Source organism: Camarhynchus parvulus, chromosome 2, assembly GCF_901933205.1.
Source record: "Camarhynchus parvulus chromosome 2, STF_HiC, whole genome shotgun sequence".
NCBI lineage: Eukaryota > Metazoa > Chordata > Aves > Passeriformes > Thraupidae > Camarhynchus > Camarhynchus parvulus.
The window spans coordinates 106,277,896-106,296,820 of record NC_044572.1 but is presented as its reverse complement, the minus strand read 5'-3'; the positions used below and the strand labels follow the sequence as shown (position 1 = coordinate 106,296,820).

The 18,925-nt window shown below is 41.2% G+C and overlaps 1 protein-coding gene across 5 annotated transcripts in view; it reads left to right on the top strand.

Annotated features, from left to right (window-relative positions):
• The window catches only part of KCTD1 (potassium channel tetramerization domain containing 1), a 101,933-nt gene extending 83,875 nt beyond the window's left edge, over window positions 1-18,058 (top strand). For all 5 annotated transcript variants that reach the window (XM_030967774.1, XM_030967766.1, XM_030967748.1 and 2 more), the window contains exons 3-5: window positions 9,768-9,912; window positions 12,678-12,983; window positions 15,901-18,058. In XM_030967774.1, the coding sequence (XP_030823634.1) occupies window positions 9,768-9,912; window positions 12,678-12,983; window positions 15,901-16,059 (610 nt within the window). In that variant the 3' untranslated portion in view covers window positions 16,060-18,058. The remainder of the gene's footprint in view (window positions 1-9,767; window positions 9,913-12,677; window positions 12,984-15,900) is intronic.
• Window positions 18,059-18,925: the final 867 nt, after the last annotated feature.

The following is an 18,925-nucleotide window of genomic DNA, read 5'->3' as shown; positions in this document are numbered from 1 at the left end:
CCTCCTCTGTTCAGCATTTGTCCCTTGGGCTGTATTTTCTGCATATTACATGAGTCCTGTTCTGAAGAGTCATTCTTGTGTGCTTTCTTCACAATGTTCCTTAGTCTGGTACCTTCTTGCTTCACTTAAAGGAGCTTAAAAATTAGGGCAGTTGTGCTTTGTGGTAGCATCACAGAGGAAATCTGGCACATGCTTGGACAGAGTCCATTTTTCTAGGTCAGCCCCCATCCACCTTACCCATTTTCACTTCCTGCAGTCCTCTCCTCATCCATGAGAGCTCCAGCAGATGAAGCAGGGGTCCCATGGGCAACAGCCTGCTAGGCTGTACAAACCTGGCTTCTACCTGGCTTGGGTGCCAAGTTCAGGGTGCTGTGAGAAAAGAGTGGATCATTAAAATCTAAAGTCTAAAATCCTTCACACAAAGGGAGGTTTGCAAATGTGACTTGCAGGAGCATCTCTAATATCTGACATATCTTAACTTGTGAAGCTTGTTTTGACTACCTTAATAGTGTTCTTTGTACATGCATTTTTTTCTCCTTTGTCTGTTTGTGTAGGGATTTAAAAAAGCAGACTGAACATCTTTTCCACCTTCCCTGGCAAATTTGTCTTCTGACAGTCCAAGCCCTAGCTCAGTAGCAGGGTTGGGACCTGGTAATGTGTTTTACAGGCTTCTGCTGCACAAGCTAACAGCAGCAGATTGTTGTCCTCTGCGTGAACCTCACTTAAGAAGGATGTTACAAAGTTTGTGTGTGACTTTCATGGGTATTTATTGAAAGCAGAAGAGTGAGGATGTTTGGGAATACTTCATTCCTTCATTCTGGGCTCTGGAGGGTGGTGTTTTCTGGGGACACAAGCACAAACATAGTTAAGACACAGACATCTAAAAGTTTTAGAAGTGCTTCGTCTCTCTGAGTTTTATTCATTAATGGGAAGCTTTTACTTAGGCTTTAATGCAGTAGTGGCCTCTTTATCTCTCTCAGGAAGCAGTTCCTTCAGAATCCCTCACAGAGCACACAGAGGTTAATTGTGCAGTCTCCTGCTTTTATGGGCTGCAATGAAGAAGGAGCTTGTGCAACTCTTGCAAAGGGAAAGGCAAGTGTGTTCTTGTCTTGTCTATGGAAACGTGCTGTCCTTTCTCTTAGAGAAGGCAGCAGTTAACAAAACAACATAGATGTGATTTCTGGCTAAGTAGTCAAAGTTATGAAGATCTTGGAAAGCTTAATTCATTATGGTTTCATTGCCATGTTTGTAATTTATACGGAAAGAGGTTCCAGGCATGTGAGAGTGATGCCAGGTTCTCAAAGTAACATCCTGGAAAGGGGCAGAATTAGCAACACCTTACAGATTCTACAAAGCATATACATGCTGTAGTGGGTTTGGATCCAAAACTTGTTTTGCCACTACTTTTCTAAGGCATTTCTTGGAGAAACTTGGAGTGTTTCCTGATTTCCAGTGATTCGTATGTGGAATTTTGATGCTGAGTCTTCTCAGGGATACAGAGGAAATACTGAGAACTAGTAGTGGTTTGAATGAAATTCATGAAAGCTGAGGGGCAAACTTGATGTACAAAAGGAATACATCAAAGGATTTCCCCTATTCTGAGAAGGTTTTTTTGTTGGCTGTTTGGTTTTTCTTGATCATGAGTTTTGAAAGGGAAATGGCTCTGGTAGTTTTTTACAAGCTGCTTTAACGGTGTCCTCTCTTTGTGGAGTCTGCATGAACAGGTTTATCAACAGGGATTTGAGGATGAGTATTGTTAACCATCATTTTATTTAAAAAAAAAAAGTTGACAGACTCAAAGGAGGCTGAGTTGAAACTGATATATTTTTTGCTCTTTACTTAAATGTAATCCTAAGACACAAGTTCCACTTTTTTACATTGCTGCCTGTGAAGGAGCTCAGTGTTCTGTATATATAGATTATCATGGCCTTTGGGATGTTGTGCATCCACTGGTTTACCTACTTTCTGGCTTTTGGTATTGAATGATAAACACTCCTGTTCTGCTCCTATCCTCCATTATCTGTACTCACAGCCAACCTGGCCATCTTAAACATGATTAAAATATAATTCAAAAGTTATTAGCTAATTATGACGCAAAGTACTTAATTTGCCATTGCACCCTAATAACTTAAAGGTACTCCTGATAGCTCAGTAATAACCATATCATAAGCAAAAGGACACGGTTGCTACTAACTTAATAGGCAGCTTCCCTCAAGATAAAACAAATAACATACCTCAATGAAATCGGATTCAAGCTTAGTAAAATCATCTTGGCAAGCAAAGAGAGTATTTGTTAATTTTTCTGTGAAATGTTATCATTGCCAAGAAAACTTGGTTACAAAAAACAGAGATGGCAAAAGTATTTGCATGAATAATTGATTTAACATTTCATTGGTTTAAGTGATTTTAGGAAAAGTGGTTTTGATATGCTCTGGAAAACTAGAAAGTTTTTAAGGACTTATTTGCAAGATACTAAACACTGTAGGAGATGTGGGGCTTAAAGGCTTGTAGACTGTTTTTTAGTGTATCCAGTGCATACACAAGCCTGAAAACAAAGAATAGTAGAGATGGCATTTTAAAAGGCTAAAATCCTGGTGGCTCAAGCTGTGGCTATGGTCTCTGGGTGTGCAGGAAAGCCCATGTGTGTAGCTCCTTATTGCCTGATGTCCTCACAAATACCTCAAGCAAACTGCCCCCTGTGATGAGAGGGATGATGGCAGGTATCTGCAGCCTCCTGCCCTGCTCTGAGTCTCCAAGATTTGGCAAGTGGGTCACTCAGGGTGCTGGCTGGTCCAGAGGTGTCGCAAAGTCCTTGAGGCAGAGAAGGGCTGCGGCACCATTCTGTGGCTTGGCTGAAGAAACAGCCAAGCAATCCCCCAGTTTGGGGATTGCAAGGCTTAAGTTTTCTGGAGACATATCTGTATGGTAGCAAAAGGACTTGAAGGTGTGTTTGGTATCTGAAGACAAGCAAGACTGGGAGGATCAGGGATGTATTCAGTCACAGGATATTCTGACTTGGTAGGGATCCACAAGGATCATTGAGTCCAGCTCTTAAGTGAATGGTCCATGCATGTCTTGGGAAGTGACAGCGACTTCAGTGTCTGTCAGATGGAGGAACCTCACTTTCTGAAAAGTGATGGGGTTTGTGGAGTAAAGATCCTGGTTTGGGGTGGGAGAATAACTGGTGAGCAGAGGATAGACCCCTCTCAACCACATCGGAAGCCTTTAATGCAGCCTAAAGAGCCAGGAGATTTGGCTGACACGGTATTGAAATTGCTTTTAAAACACACACCTGCCCAGCCTTGTGTGAAAAAATGCAGATTAGGGTTTCAGCCTGTTCCTCTTATCAGTTCTGCATCTCCCTGGTACACCAGAGCAGAGAGAGAAGGAATATGGTAAACAGAAACTCCCTGGCCCATCCATGGTCTGGGGTAGTGCTTTCCTGGCCTCACCCTTGTTACCATCTCACAATGTGGGAGATGGTTTCCATCTACCTGCAAATACTGTTCTCTGTCTGGTCATGAGTCAACAGCTCTCAACATCCCATCCCAACTATTTACTCCTTTCTGTTCTAAAATGTCAGCATTTCCACCAGTGCCGTTTGTGTCTGGGCAGATGATGGTCCTGATTCCATGGTCTGGGAATGAGGGTTTGAACATCCCAAGGGAAACCAGTGACAGAGACTACATTTTTGGGCTGGCTTTTGTGGAACATTTGGGCACCCTACCCCCACCAGGGTGACTGTCAGCCAACCAGTACGTTCTGTACACCAGGGGAGTTGCTGTATTAGCTCTATTTCATGGTGTGCTCATTAGTTCTGGTGTGAAACTCCTAGGTGGCTAGGTCACCTCTTTAGCAGGGAAAATGCAGCTTATATTTTATTTTGGAAAAACTTCCTTTTTGGGCTAACAGAGGTTAGGGTGCTTCTACTGACTTGTGGAGCCTTGGCCATCTATTTTTTAATTCACCTCTATGTTTGCTGTGACTCATGTGTCCACATTTGTTCTGCTGTCATTTCGATACCTGTCTCTCATTCTCCATGCTCATCTGTGGCATACAGAGACGTAGTTTCCTCTCGTGTCTGTAGCATTCCTGCAACATGACTACACCATGTTGTGCAATTCATACTTTTCCAGTTAATGTGTCAGTTTGTCCATTTGGATTAAATCCAGCAGCTTTTAGTTCATTTTGTAATATGTCTGATTGGTTTTCATCTCTGCTCCTGATGCTGCCTCTGATCAGGCAGGTTGTAGCAAATCCCATGTTTCTCTCTTTTTTCTTAGTTGTTGGTTTTTGGTTTTTTTTGATCTCTAGTGTGTTCCTTGATGATACCATGTCACTCATCATTTCAGATCCTTCCCATCTGCTCCTCGCATGCTTTGCTCTGCCTTTTAGATTATTCACCACTTTTTGTCTATCTCACTTCCTTCTAAATGCCTTATGAGCCCTCTGAGCTTGCCCCTACCTTTTCTTTTACTGTCATGCTGAAGTAACAATCTTAAGATGTTTGAAGTCTTCTTCATGTAAATGATTCAATTCCTTAATCTTTAGCAAATATTTCTACAAAGGTTTGACATCCTTTTACTCAGTATTTGGCATTTATCTGTTCTTTAAAATGCCATGTAACTTTTTTTTTTACATCTTGTAAGAACTGGTGTTTAAATACCTCTTCCCGTACATTCTTCTTCTCTGTAATTTTGGCTCCTATATAAATACTTTTTCTATAGAAAGTTTAATGAGCTTTTAGGTTTTAATGCATTTTTCCCCTGTTACCCTTGCTTTATAATTATTTGTATTAATCCATCTTCTCATAATGTAGGAACTGTATGTGCCAAGAAATTCCTGAGACTCATGGACATGAAACCTTAAATTAAATGTAAGAAGAAAAAGATAAGAACAAATTATAATAGCACTGAGAGCAAGAGATTACAACAGGGTATTTGGTTAAAATGTGGTTTTTGTAATATATGTTCCTGAAAATTGCAAATGTATTCTGTTATGTTTATGAGCCAACTTTTGTTATGCAGAATTATGAAGGTTGCTATGTATTCAGCCTCTGTGGATCCAAATTATGTGAGTTATTCAAAAAAGAAAAGCAGGTTGATACTGTTAAAGTGGTTCCCTGAAAAAAAAGAATAGAAATCTCATAATTCTCCACTTGGGTAGGATAACATTTCTCACTGGCATGGACACCACTTCAACAGTACTAGCTGCTAGGGGACAGTGCAAAATTATATAATTTAGACATACGAGGAAGTAAAATTAAATAGCCATGAGATGAGCATACCATTAAACAGATCTCATTTATAATGGGCTCTTATGCAAATTGCCTTTGAGCACTCAGTAAAAGAAAATGAAAAGAAATTAATAAGGATGGCTCGAACTAAAAAGTTGCAGAGGAAAAAAAAAAGTAAAAGCTTGTTACAGCTCACTCTCCACACACTCCAGAGTGTTAAATAAGCATTCCCATTAGCCGCATAAATATAATGATGTGAAAATAAAACTTGCACTTAACTTTTAAGGACCAAACTCCTAATCACTCTGCTGCAGTGGCTTCAACCAGATGAGTAAGATTTCATATGAAATACATTTACTTTGTCATGTGATTCATTATTGGAGGGAAAGAGATGTTTTCATGAGTATTTTGCTCTTTGCTATCTGCTGAATATCCTCCTTTAGTGAAATCCAGGCAGTTACTTGCCTTGCCATTAGTGTGGGATTGCAGGTTCCAGGGCATCACTGCTGCTCCTCCTGCTGCACAGCCCCCTCTGATTGGTTAAGAAAAGGACTTCTCACCAGTTTTCCTCCCTTTTTCTTGTTCTGTGAAAGACGTGGGGAGCACAGAACTCTGGCAGCTCAGAACAGTTGAAAGTAGTTTATTGCAAAAAATTTTCAGTTAGTTTGTAGTGTCCTCTGATAAAGATGTTAATATAAGAAATTATATGCTGAATATATTCAATTATAAGAAACCTGTATTTTCTTAGAGAAGAAATGTTTATTTCTACCTTAGTTTGAAAGTAATGTAATATTCTGCATATTTGTAAACATCAAGGCTTGCAGCTTTTCCATGTTCCTTGGATCCTTTTGATTACAGAAATGAAGAATTTTAGCTCTGTCCAGTGAAGCCATTAAAACACTCCGTAGGACTGTCATTTTTTTCTTGGCATTAAGAGAGTTTTGCAATAATTGACTTGTTTAATTATTACTGGCCATCTTGTTCCTAATTATTGCTGCTTTCCCACATTTCCAGCTGAGGCAGAATATACTAAAGTGAATATTTTCTCTTTATGTGTATAATAATAATATATTTAAATATTTCTACAGCAAGAGATCAAGGCTATAAACACATTATGTATACAGTTTTGCTGCAGACAGTATATTTTTATACTTGACAAGTAGGACTTTTTTCTGAAGAATTTGAGAAATCCTGCAAGCAATCATCTTCCTGTGCTAGCTTTTTGGTATAGAAATGCTGTTACAGGAGTGCTGATTTGTGGGAAGAAATATCCATCCCTGTAGTATTTTATGGAATTAAAACAATGATATTTTCCATTCCCTGTTGTTTTTTCTCCAGTAAACAAGGGCTTGTAGGTATACCCAGTTTGTGTCCTTTAAGTAAAAACAAATTCTCATGTGGAAGCAGGGTTTTCCACTAGTTACATTTTCAACCCTTAAAGCATTTGATTTCTGACAGTGGAATATGATACGTAAAGCCACAGACATTAATTATTACCCATTGGAGGTCGCACTTTCAACCCATGGGACATTAATTTTCCTGATATATGGAAAATTCCAGCCTGTTAGTTTTAATTAAATATTTCAGAAGCACATTTTCTTGTAAATGGACTACAGTTTCTTATCCTTTACCCTTGATATTTGGCTAATTCTGCATATAATTATCATCTTATTTTGCAAGCCTCCTTCAAAGTGCTCTCCTGTCTCAAAATTCCATTCAGCTGTTACGTATTTGTCATTTAAAACTGAAAGGTGTCTTTGCCAGTCATCAGCCAACATTGCCAAGAAGAAGATGGGGAAAAACATCTTTCAGGTTTCCTTGGGAAGTGAAATTATAATGACTTACCAGTCCCTTCTTGTGCTAGCAAACTGGTATCTCTTAAGCATGTATATACTCCCAGTGTGAGACTCAGCAAAGCTTTGGGTGGCAAGGGAGGATGGTGATCAAATTGTACTGTACAGAGGAGGTGACAAAGTGAGGCATGAGTGAGTGCTTCCCACTATGCCCCTGCAACACAAGAGTTCCTGCTGAGGATGCTGGAAGGTGAGGATGCTGGCTGTTCCCCAGATCCTGGCATAGCCCAGTCTCCTCTCCTGATGGTTGTAGCAAATGCAGATTAGGAGCAGGACCATGTCACCAGATTTGGATCCCATAGTACCTCAGGTTTTTCCCTGAAGACCACATGAAGGATGCTAGAATCAACATTTTCCCATCTGAAAAGGAAAAAACAATAATTTCTTTACAGAAGTCTCTCTGCTGGGGGTCTACCCTTCCAATGCTGTTTTAATATGTGAAAGTATATTGCAGAGTGATCCTGGGAGGGGAGTCAGGAGGGAATTGGGACTTTGCAGCTCCTGGGATTTTGCTGCTGCTGCTGTTACTGCTGCAGAGCAGCCGAGCACTGAGGCAGCGCCTTCTGTTAACACTTCCAGTCCATTCCCAAAGACATTCAGGTCCCAGGTAGCACTCCCAGTGGCTGAGCACTCTCCTCAGCATTATGGTTTTGTCTGAAGGCTCCATCCTCTGATACTATCTTACTCTTCTCTAAACAATTAATAAAATGGAGACAAAAAGCCTAGAGGTTTAAAATATGTAATTATATAAGTAATTTAGAACTAGGAAAATGCTGCAGAAACCAATTACAATTATACATTTCAGTAATGACTGACTTGGCCAAATACATGTTTTGTGTGTGAATTCCGTGATAAATTTGAAGATGACATGCTTGAGTATGAGGGAAAATTAATTCTAAATGCTGAGTACTTCCATATTAGACATAAAATGTGGCTCATACACCACATGAACAGGAGCCTCTGTTATATGGGCTGTCGCAGCTTTTGAGCAGCAGGACAGGCAGTAACAAGTCTTTGAGGAAGAAAGCTTGAAGTTCAAGGGATGGCTTTGAAAGAAAAGTGTTCTGTACCGGCTCATGATGCAAAATATATTTAATTCATTATATGTTACAGATTTCATGCAATTTGAATTGATTCATGCATTTATTACAGAATTGTAAATGGCCAGCTGGGGTTAATGGAGTTTTATTTGTTTTCTGGTCTCCTCCCAGCTGGTGAGAAACTATAGATGAGATTTGTATTCTGTTCACAACTTATATATATATACCTGCTCCAGGCACAGACATTGTTCCAAACTCAATTTGGGTTGCCTGTGCCATTTTCAAAGGGAGGATATTTGGCTGTTGATGCAACTCAGTGTATGGTTGCCTGGAGCCCTGCCCCTCTGCAGTTCCCTGAGACCCTGCTGCAGGCCCTGCTGCCTCCCTCTCTCTGGGAGCCACTTCTGTCTTTTGCTTCTTGAATCCCTTCTGGACATCCCCTTCTGGTGGCCAGTGGATGGGGCATCTCTCAGCCTGGGGTGCTTTGTGCAGCCAGGAGGGCTGATCACCTCTGAGTGTTTGGTGGCTTTTTTTTTTGTTGCTGGTAGTGGGGGTTCGTTGTTTATTCACTGCTTTTAAAACGAAACAAAAACAGTGTTCCATGACTGTCTGTTGTCAAAAAGTACTTCCACACTGCACATACAGACATATGAACAGGCACACAAAATCAGACCTGCCAGTCACTCTTGCTCGTTTCATTGGGAAACCACCAGTGACTCAGGAGTGTTTTGCAAATGCCCCAGTGCAGGAACAAAACATTTATTTGATATCACTCTGAGGGTTTTGTTTGGCTTTTTCAGCCTTTCCTATTGCTCTAAATAAAGCTGGTTTGGGAGGCCCACATCCAGAAATGTATGTGTACTCAGTGGTTGATGTTGCAAGACCTGCTGCCAAGCAGAGGCTCTCTTGGTGGCTGTGTGGTTCTGGTGGTGTCTAAAAGCTGAGACATTTTTCTGTATTATTTGAGTGTTCTGCTTGATACCTGCCACAAGCATTTAACTTTTACATTAAAGCATTACCTCACATTGAAATGTTATCAACTCCATACCCCCATCTTTACATTACCACAATGTGCTGCCCCTCACCTTAGCTGTGCCTGCCCTAATGTTGGTTGCAGTAAATGGTATCCAAAAAGTGATCTGAGTTTAAAACACAAGTGAAAACCAAGCAAAGAACCAAACCAAACTATTCCCCAGGTACAGTTTCCAAACTAAATCCAAACTAAATCAAGTTTCCTATGCAGTGCTCTATAAAGCAGAATGAGTCAGTCCAGGGCGTTGGAGCATCTAAAAGGGATGGGTTGTGCTGAAGGGGACTATCAAAAGAGGTGTCCAAAATAATTGAGGGATTATCATCTTATGAGATACAGACTGGGGCAGTGAGGTGGATGGGAGAGGCTGCTGGCCTGGCTTCTTCCCTTCCACCACCCCAGCTGTGCTGCTTGGAACTTAATAAGGCCATGCTGGAAAATATGTGGCTTACACAGTGGTTTGAAACCTGCCCTTTTCTAATGAAACAAAGCCACAGAGCTGCTTCAGTGAAGTGTCTATGGGAGGGTTTTGTAGTGCTGGGCTATTTGAGGAGCTCTTGAGCTGAGCTTGGTCTGACTGTGCTCCTTGTCTCTTGTTTCCTCTCCAGAATTGGCCGGCTTTTTGATGGCACGGAGCCCATTGTCCTTGACAGTCTCAAGCAGCATTATTTCATCGACAGGGATGGGCAGATGTTCAGATATATCTTGAATTTCTTAAGGACATCAAAACTCCTCATTCCTGATGATTTCAAGGTGAGATTTCGAGGGTCCTGGGTGCTTTGCATGTCCCTTGGTAAAGCAAGTATCTGGTGTGTAGTCAAAACAGAGCCCTGGATAGGGAAGGTGGACTTGCAGGGTATGGTATTTGATTTCAAGTACATGGCAAAAGTAAGAATGGGGTTGCTAAAGTGGTGTCTTCCTTTCCTAGAGTGGCATCAATATTAAACTTTCGTGGCCAGATTTGACACAGGGAAATTAAATGTTGTACCATACTCATGCAAACAGAAGCGACAATCTGCAACTGACTGCTCATGAGCTTTACTAATTATTTGTCCTCTCATCCATTTTTATGCTTCCCCAGTGATTGCAGCAGCTCCAGTTTCCACTTCCACACTGAAATTCAGAAAATGGTGTGTGAATCACAATATTGACAAAATAAACTGCACGCATGGTAATATTTGGGCATTAAGTCATAGACTGTTTTCTCCCTCAGACTCTTGAATGCGTACTGCAAGTTTAATTTTGGAGTTTTAGAGAAGTCAGGAATGAATCATTCTATGTTTATTATTTAAACTTTAATAAAGAGCCTGGTTTTTTTTTCCAGTTTTTAGTAACAAATTGAATTAGTGATATTTCAATGTCAGACAAAGGCTACAGAGGCAGAGCTTCAGAATCCATGTGATGTTTATTCACTGTAGGAAATGCAGCAATTGGGATTGAACAGGAGAGGTGATGGGTGATGAGGCAGGCATGGAGCAGTTCACACTGGTATTCAGTCCTTTTCCCCTCCTAGCTGAGGCAGTTTTTCAGGCATTTGGGCATAACAGGTGTGAGGCTGAGTTCAAGAGCTGTATTTCGGCAAGCTTTGAATCATCTGCTGTAGACACATCCTTGCTGCTCCCCTAGTGGCAAGGGCAGATCTCCCTGAATAATGTGGGAGTTTGGAGCAAACCGATAAGCATCATTTCCTTCTTTTGAAGCCTTAGCCTGGCTTTGTGCTGCTCTCGGCACTTCTCCTGCAGGTTAATCAGAAATACAGAAAAAGGAAAAGCCACCTTTCATGCAATATTAAGAAATTACATATGTAGAGCTTTTTAAACACATAAATATATTGTAGCGGTGTTGAAATTAAAAATGTAATTCCTGGCAAGTTCACTCAACTGTGATGTTCAAAGGGGTGTCCTCCCCAGTTATGCTTTAAGGTGTACAAAAAAACCCCAGTGATTAAAATGAACAGTGTTTCTTGTTTCTTAGAAATATGTGGGTTACATTACTTTTTTGTTACACAACAAATGTAAGCAGTATTTTTACCATGATTTAGGTATCCTCATCAAGTATTTGGTTTCTAGTTCAAATTCAGGACCATATTGACTGTTAGCAGGCTTCTCTTGACACTCTGTTTCTCTCTCATCCCTAATTCTTATGTATCTCTTTTCTCTGTATAAATATTTTCCAAATGGTTTTATGCTCTTACACCTAGAAAAACAATTTTTTAAAAATGTTTTTTAAATTTAAAAAATGGCAGTAGGCAGACTCCACATCATCAGTTCCAAATTACTTTTGCAGTGGCTATGCCTAGAAATGCATTCCCTCTGCTCTGGTATTTGAGATGATGTAGTAAACAATACTAGTGGCAAAATAGGGAAGTATTAAAAAATACTTAATTTTTAAAATGCACTAATATGTGCAAACATTATGCAAATATCTGAATCATTTTACACTAACAAACATTGCAGGCTTCCTCATTTACATTCTTATACCTGTTATAATGCCTGCTAGTATTGCTGTAAGACACAATGGATCCTAGTGATGAATTTTCTGAATTCTGATTGAATTCTGTTCCATCTGTTCAATGAGATCATTATTATATGACATCACGGTGGGGATGAAATATGGGGAAAAGTGGGATTTTTTTTTTTTTTTTTGCAGAAGGGAGTTGAGCAAGTATAGCCTTTCCCTACTCTTGCAAGTGCTGCTATACTCCTTGTGTTCCAAGTGGCTGATTGTTGGAACCCAGGAAATTCCTCTGGCTGCCCTGGAGGACTCAAGACCCTGACAGGGGGCTCGGAGACCTCGGCACAGAGTCAAAAACACCTGTGCCTTCGATTTTAGCCCTTGGAAAAAACAATTACCAACTTTGTATGAAGATGTGTAAGCCACAGGAATTTGAATAGAATGTTAGTGAATTTATCACAGGGTGAAAATGTAGAATTTTGAGATTTTAGAATGGGGGTTCAGAAGCCAAGATGGAGGGATTTGGGTTGCCTTGGGATTTGGATGCCTTGTCCTTCTTCCTTCTTCTTCTTAGCCTCCATCTTCTGTGTGATGTTGGCACTTTTAGATTGGTTTAGTAGAAACACACTGTCTAACATAGGTGATAGGTATTGGGGAGTTATTGTAAATAATGTGCACGTAGTTTTTAGTATAAAAGGTAACACCGCCCCTGAAGGCAGTCAGTGTGCCGCGAACCGGCCTGCCAGACCTTGGTGGGTCAGAGAAAGAATGTTAGAGATAAGAAATAATAAACAACCTTGAGAACGAGAACAGAAGAATCCTGACTCCTCCTTCAGCTGCCAGGCTGGAAAAAGAGACTCTCTAACACATCTCAGGGTCCTTGTGACCGCAGAGACCCTCAAGAGCTGATGGTTATTTTTTGCTTGCACTGTTACTTTATTACACTTTCCTACACAGTCATGAGGAGCTCTGTCCGAAGGGTTCCTTAAGCAGTGTCAGCCTGAATATCCATCTTCCTTAAGCACCACGTTAGCAATGCCTCTCTTAATGTGTGTGTCTTTCAGGACTACAGCTTGTTATATGAAGAAGCAAAGTATTTCCAGCTTCAGCCCATGCTAGGAGAGATGGAACGGTGGAAACAGGACCGGGAGAGCGGCCGCTTCTCAAAGTCCTGCGAGTGCCTGGTGGTGCGAGTGGCCCCAGATCTCGGCGAGAGGATTACACTGAGCGGAGATAAGTCGTTGATAGAGGAGGTGTTCCCCGAGATCGGGGATGTGATGTGTAATTCTGTCAACGCCGGCTGGAACCACGACTCTACACACGTCATCCGCTTCCCGCTGAACGGATACTGTCACCTCAACTCAGTTCAGGTAGGATGTCACACTTGCAGTTTTTGAAAGGGAGCTGCTGGCCAGGTGCCAGTGGGCTGACCCTGTTCCATGTCACTGGAGCGTTTTGGTGAGCAGAATCAGCTGGAGTCTTTAAGCAACTTACTTACTTACATGTGTCAAGTTGTCTTTCTCAATTTAATTAATGTATCGCCATTTAATCCATTTAATACATGCATCTCCATTTAATTCATGTATCAATTCAAATCTCTTTGCAAACAAACTACAGTAGTGTTAGAATTTTCTCTGATCATAGGGAAAACCCTTCACTTTCACTTCCAGTATTTTTTCCTGATTTTATATAGCATAGTAGAGACCTGTTGCGATTGATAGGACAAGGGATAATGATTTAAACTAAAATAGGGAAGATTTTTATTAGATAAAAGGAGGAAAGTTTTTCAGTGAGGGTGGTGAAACACTGCAACAGGTTGCTCAGAGAGGTGGTGGATGCCCCATCCGTGGAAATATTCAAGGGTCAGGCTGGACAGGGCTCTGAGCAGCCTGATTTAGTTAAAGATGTCCCTGCTCACTGCAGAGGGGTTGAACTTGATGATCTTTAAAGGTTCCTTTCAACCCAAAGTACTCTATGATACAATGTAGCAATGTCTAAAATCAGTAGATGTTATGAAATGGATAAGAAAAAATCTGGGAGACGAATGCAGGTAATTCCTGGAATAATTACAATCAACTTCAGTGTTAGTGTTATGTTTTTATCCTTTGTTGGTTAAAAGCAACCAACCTCAGACACCTGCCTGCCCCTAGTTAGCACATTCTGCATAGCCAGCACTTCCCATGTGAAATCATCAATGGCACAATTGATGCTGTTTGATTTAAACACACCTCCTACATGCTGAAGGCTCATGGGTGAATTCTTCTACAGAACAGCCTTGCAAGCTGAGCTTGGCATCTTTTCATCTGCCAGGTCCCACTGTCCAGGTAGAGAATCACAGAGTCATTAAGGTTGGAAAAGATCTCCAAGATCAACAAGTTCAGTCTTTGATCAAACACCACGACGTCAACTAAACCACAGCACCAAGTGCCACATCCAGTCATTTCTTGAATATTTCCAGGGATGGTGATTCCACCACTGCCCTGGATAGTCCATTCCAATGCTGAACCACTCTCATAGTGAAGAAGTTCTTTCTGATGTCCAACCCAACCTGAATGTCCCCTGGTGCATCTTGAGGCCATTTCCTCTTGACCTGCTGCTGGTTTCTTGGTAGAAGAGCCTGACAGCCACCTTGCTACAGCCTCCTTTCAGGTAGTTTTAGAAGGTCACCCCTGAGCTTCTTTTTCTCCAGATGAAGCAAGCTGAGCACTGGGGCACACTCTGAAGGCTGGCAAGGCACTACACTTGTGCTAGCCCTTAACACAAAGACTTAGATAGACCTATCTAGACCTATCTAACCCATGTTATGCTTGGACAGCTGTCTCTTACTGGCCTTGACTGTCATGTTGAAGCATCAAAATTGTTTTGTCCTGGAGATTAATGCAATTTTAGGACAGCCTTAGATGTCAGATTACAACTGAAAAGGCGTTTCAAGGATGGCTGCTTAGCTATATCATAGGATATCATATCCATTATCATATGACAGTTATCAAGGCAGTTGTATCCTTCAGCACTTTGTCACTTATTCTGATGCTTACATTTTTGTTGCACAAATAAGAATTACAAAGCATATTTACTTATGTGAAAAACCTGAGTCAGAGTGGCAAAATATGTACAGGCTTGTGTAATGATCCCACATTGACAGTGGGAGGACATAAGTATCTCCCAGTACTAATAAAAATGGGAGACAGGACAAGGACTACCAATAGACCTGAAGGGTGAGGTACAGACCAAATGGATTGTCCAGGGTGAGCTAGTTTCCAGAGTTGCTTCCACCACATTTTTTCTCAGGACCCAAGTTCTCCTGTTCTTTTTTCCAGTGGCTTGAGCTGACACATTTGGGCAAGGACAGGGGATTTTGGCATATATTGTTAAAAACTAAAGATCACATGTGTTTTGATCACTGTTTCCAAGTCTCTTTTCCCATCCCTTCCTTTTTTATATGATGCTGTGCAGTTAGCCATGCTCAAGTACTTTGGAAAGACATTTGCCAACCTGAAGCATTTTATGTAAAGATGTGGCATGTCTTCTTTGAAGCGTTTTTAAGCCTCAGCTTGCTTCTTACCCTGCCCTCGTCCTTTGCATTCTTCTGCCATTCTGCTTACCAGTGTTGTTCCAGCATACATGCAAGACAAATTGACAACTGGTAAAACAGCTGGGGAAGCCATGGTAGGCACCAGATTCCAGCACAACCCTTGTGAGGTCTGAATAGAGGGTCCCACATCCTCTGGGGCCCAGGAGAATCAGCCCCTTCCTTGGGCTTGGCAGCTGTCAGGCTGACCCTGGTAAATCCCAGGAAGTCTCCTTCACAGGTGAGGCAAAGGAAGCACAGAACAGGTGAAGATGATGATGATAAAAGTAACAAAGAGTTGGTTTTTAAGTCTCTAAATAAGTATCATGGTAGGTTTTCTGAAATTATGACCGTTGTTATCTACACTGTCACCATTTCATTGTGGTGTTTGCTCAGCATCTGCTGTGCAATCATGTGTTTGCCCTTTTGTGTTGTAAATTCTGTAAAGCAGAGAATGTGTTTTTCTAGTCCTGTTTCTGTGGCCAGAAGAAAACTGGATTTGTTGACAGTACTAAAAAAATAAAATAAATTTTTCTTCATTTTTTTTTTCACTGCTGGGTGGCCATAGTCAGCAGAAATCAATCCAGTACAGTTAAGCTGTGTAACCACTTTTTTTTCCCCCTAGCTGAATCCATTTGAAAACAACAGTTATTATCATTGGACAGCAAATAGTCTGTTAATTTATTTATACATTGGTGTTTGTTTCCTCTTTTTTGCAGGTACTTGAGAGGTTACAGCAAAGAGGGTTTGAGATTGTTGGCTCATGTGGAGGTGGGGTGGACTCTTCCCAATTCAGTGAATACGTATTGAGACGAGAACTCAGAAGGACATCTCGTGCACCCTCTGTCATTCGAATAAAGCAAGAGCCTCTGGACTAAAATGGACATGTTTCTTTATGCAAAAAAAAAAAAAAAAAGGAAAACAAAGAGGAAAAACAAAAAGGGGGACATTTCATGTGCAGTTTGGACTCCAAACAAGTCCTGGAACTAAAATTGAATAAAAGACACATTTATATCAAATATAGAGACCACACCTGAATTCATATGGGAACACTTGGAATAGTAGTGATAATAATAATAACCTCAAGGTATAAAAGAAAACACACACACACACATAAAAAAATATGTATGTATATGTATGTCTGTACATATATATATGTATGTATATGTCAAAGGGTAGGAAATGCAATGACAAAACGTGGTAGATGAGATTGGTGCTGTGATGGCCATCAAGTGTCCCAGGCCCTTCCTGGGCCCACTTAACGGTGTACAAGCCATTGCCAGGGGGGGATTCATGGACTGTTCTTCACCCATTTTCATTGCCAAACAGCCATCCACTTTTTAATGTGTACACATCTTGACTCAACTTTATTTGCATATGGAGGTTTATGTCTGTCTTTTTTAGAGGTGGATGGGCAGATATTCAGGAGACGACCATCCATTGCATTGGAAAGCTGAAATTTTAAATGTAGTTTGTACAGAAGTCGCACACTTTTTGTCAGCCCTCACAGATGTGAAAGGTTAACTTTTCTTTTGAATGAGTTTTTTTTGTTGTTTTGTTTTGTGTTTTTCAAAGGGGGCCAGAATAATTAATATTTGGTAGAGATGCTCTGGTTTGAATCTGCTGCTTTCCTACAATTTTTTCAAATTTTATAATGTATTAAATACAATAAACTCCTGTTTAAAATAACAAGGGTCTGGTTTAAGCCAACAGAAGCAGAGAGGTGGGATTGCACTGCACTCCAGCATGTAGAGGGGCAAGGCAGTGGGCAGGCAGAGCTGCCTGCACAGGGTGCAGTGAGTCTAAGGCAGCAGAGGCTGTTGAGGGATCTTCTGGTGTGGTGCACATGGCTGCTGTTCCTTCAGCACTCTCCCAGCTGGAAGAGAAACTGTTGGTCAGACGTGAAAATAACACCAGCTCAGCCCAGGGAAACCCATGAAAAAATGACACCTGGTTCTGTAACCTTCAGTGTAACCGTGAATCCTTGCATCATTCCCTCTTGATTAAGGAGTTGGCAGCTTTGACTCTCCAAGCCCTTGCCTTGCTGAGTGTTAGTCAGCCTGTTTGGTTTTCAGGTTGCTCATTTCCTTCATTTCAAGACGTTGTTCTTCTGTCAGGAGAGTGACCCTTGCGTTACCATCGGCTGTGTCTCTTGGTAGCAGGCAGTAATTCCACGTTCTGCATTGGAAGTCCTGCCAGCTGCTCTCTTGCAGTATCACTAAGGCCACCTCTTCATGGGCACGGGCTCCAGGCCTGTGAGATTTTGCAGAGGCACCACATCCTGATGCCACTGCACAGATTGCTCACGGGTTGATGCACCAGCAACCACCACCTTTCCTCCAAAGTATCTTTTTATGCACTGTTACAGAATATGACTCTGTGTTCATCCTAGTATGGAAATTTCTATCAAGACAATGGTGCTGGCATTCCATTCATTTTGGTGACACTTTGCTATTTATTTAAGAAAAGAGAAACTGTTAGATACATGCAACAAGGTTTCCAATATAGTCTAACTAAAAAAAAAAAAAGTTACATTTTTTCTGGTTTTTATTAAAATGTGTCTGAGGACGTCTTTAAAATAACTGGCAGCACATATCAATGGTTTGGAATTACTGGAGTGTGAAAATGGGTGAGGGAGGGGCCTCTAAAAATTAAGGTTCATTAGTGGGTTATTAGATTTTCAATGTGATGCTGATCTGTCTATCCACAGTACTGAAACAGCTGCCTTATTGAAAATGCTTGTTTTCAATTAGCAGCAAGAAGTCCTCTTACAAAATAAACAAATGCTTGCTCTTACTGCCCACAATTTGGTTGTTAGTCTGCATAGAAGTTGGAAAGCTAAAACCCAGGGAAATAAATATTTTTAACAGATCTTCAAACCATTGGAAGTGATGAAATTTGTGATGTCCAAAAAGATGCCAGTCCCCGTGGGTTTGAGAGTCCGTGGGTTCCAGTGCAAGGTGATGTGATTCTTCAGAGACTGCTGTGCAGGCTGGAGCTGGGGGGAGTGCAGCTCCTTTCCCTGCTCCTTGGCAAGCAGGCACTGCAAGCCTGTTGCATCAGCAGCCCCAAAGGTGTCCCCCCAGTGCTGGCAGGGCCCACACTGCCTGCAGCCTCTGCACAGGAGCTTTGCCTCTGATGCTCTCCAACATGTGGCTCCCAGAGCCAGCAGGTTGTGCTCTGCTGGTGGTTTTGCTAGCTCAGCGTGTACCTGTCCAAGTCAATGACCTAAAGATATCACTGTGCTCCTTCCAAATCCTCAACTGGCTGGGCACCCTCTCACCAAGCTGCTTTTGTTGTTGATGGAGTCAAAAATCACTCTGACACCCTGAATATAAATGTCTCTGCAATTACAATATGGTCATGGAGTAAGAGGTCATGAATATTCAAAGTAATGGCTGATGAAAAATGTATGCAGGAATAAACTGGCTGTAGATTTTTAGAGAGCAAATGAGATTAGTCCTGTTTGCAATTGAGGTTTATAACCATGTGTTTTTAAAATGTTCTTTAGAAAAACTGATCAACAAACAAATGAGCAATTTCTCCAGGAATGTGGGGGGAGTGGGGGGAACCAAGAAGCACCAGATTACTGTCAGCTTGTCTCTGGAGGTTAGTAATTTTGACATCTAAATTGATCTAATTTTTTATTAGAAAGTGTTGACTCCATTTTATGCCATCAGTGTATTTAATAACAAGAGGCAGAACTGCAGTGAGTGGTAGCTGCTAACATGGTACTTCAGCAAG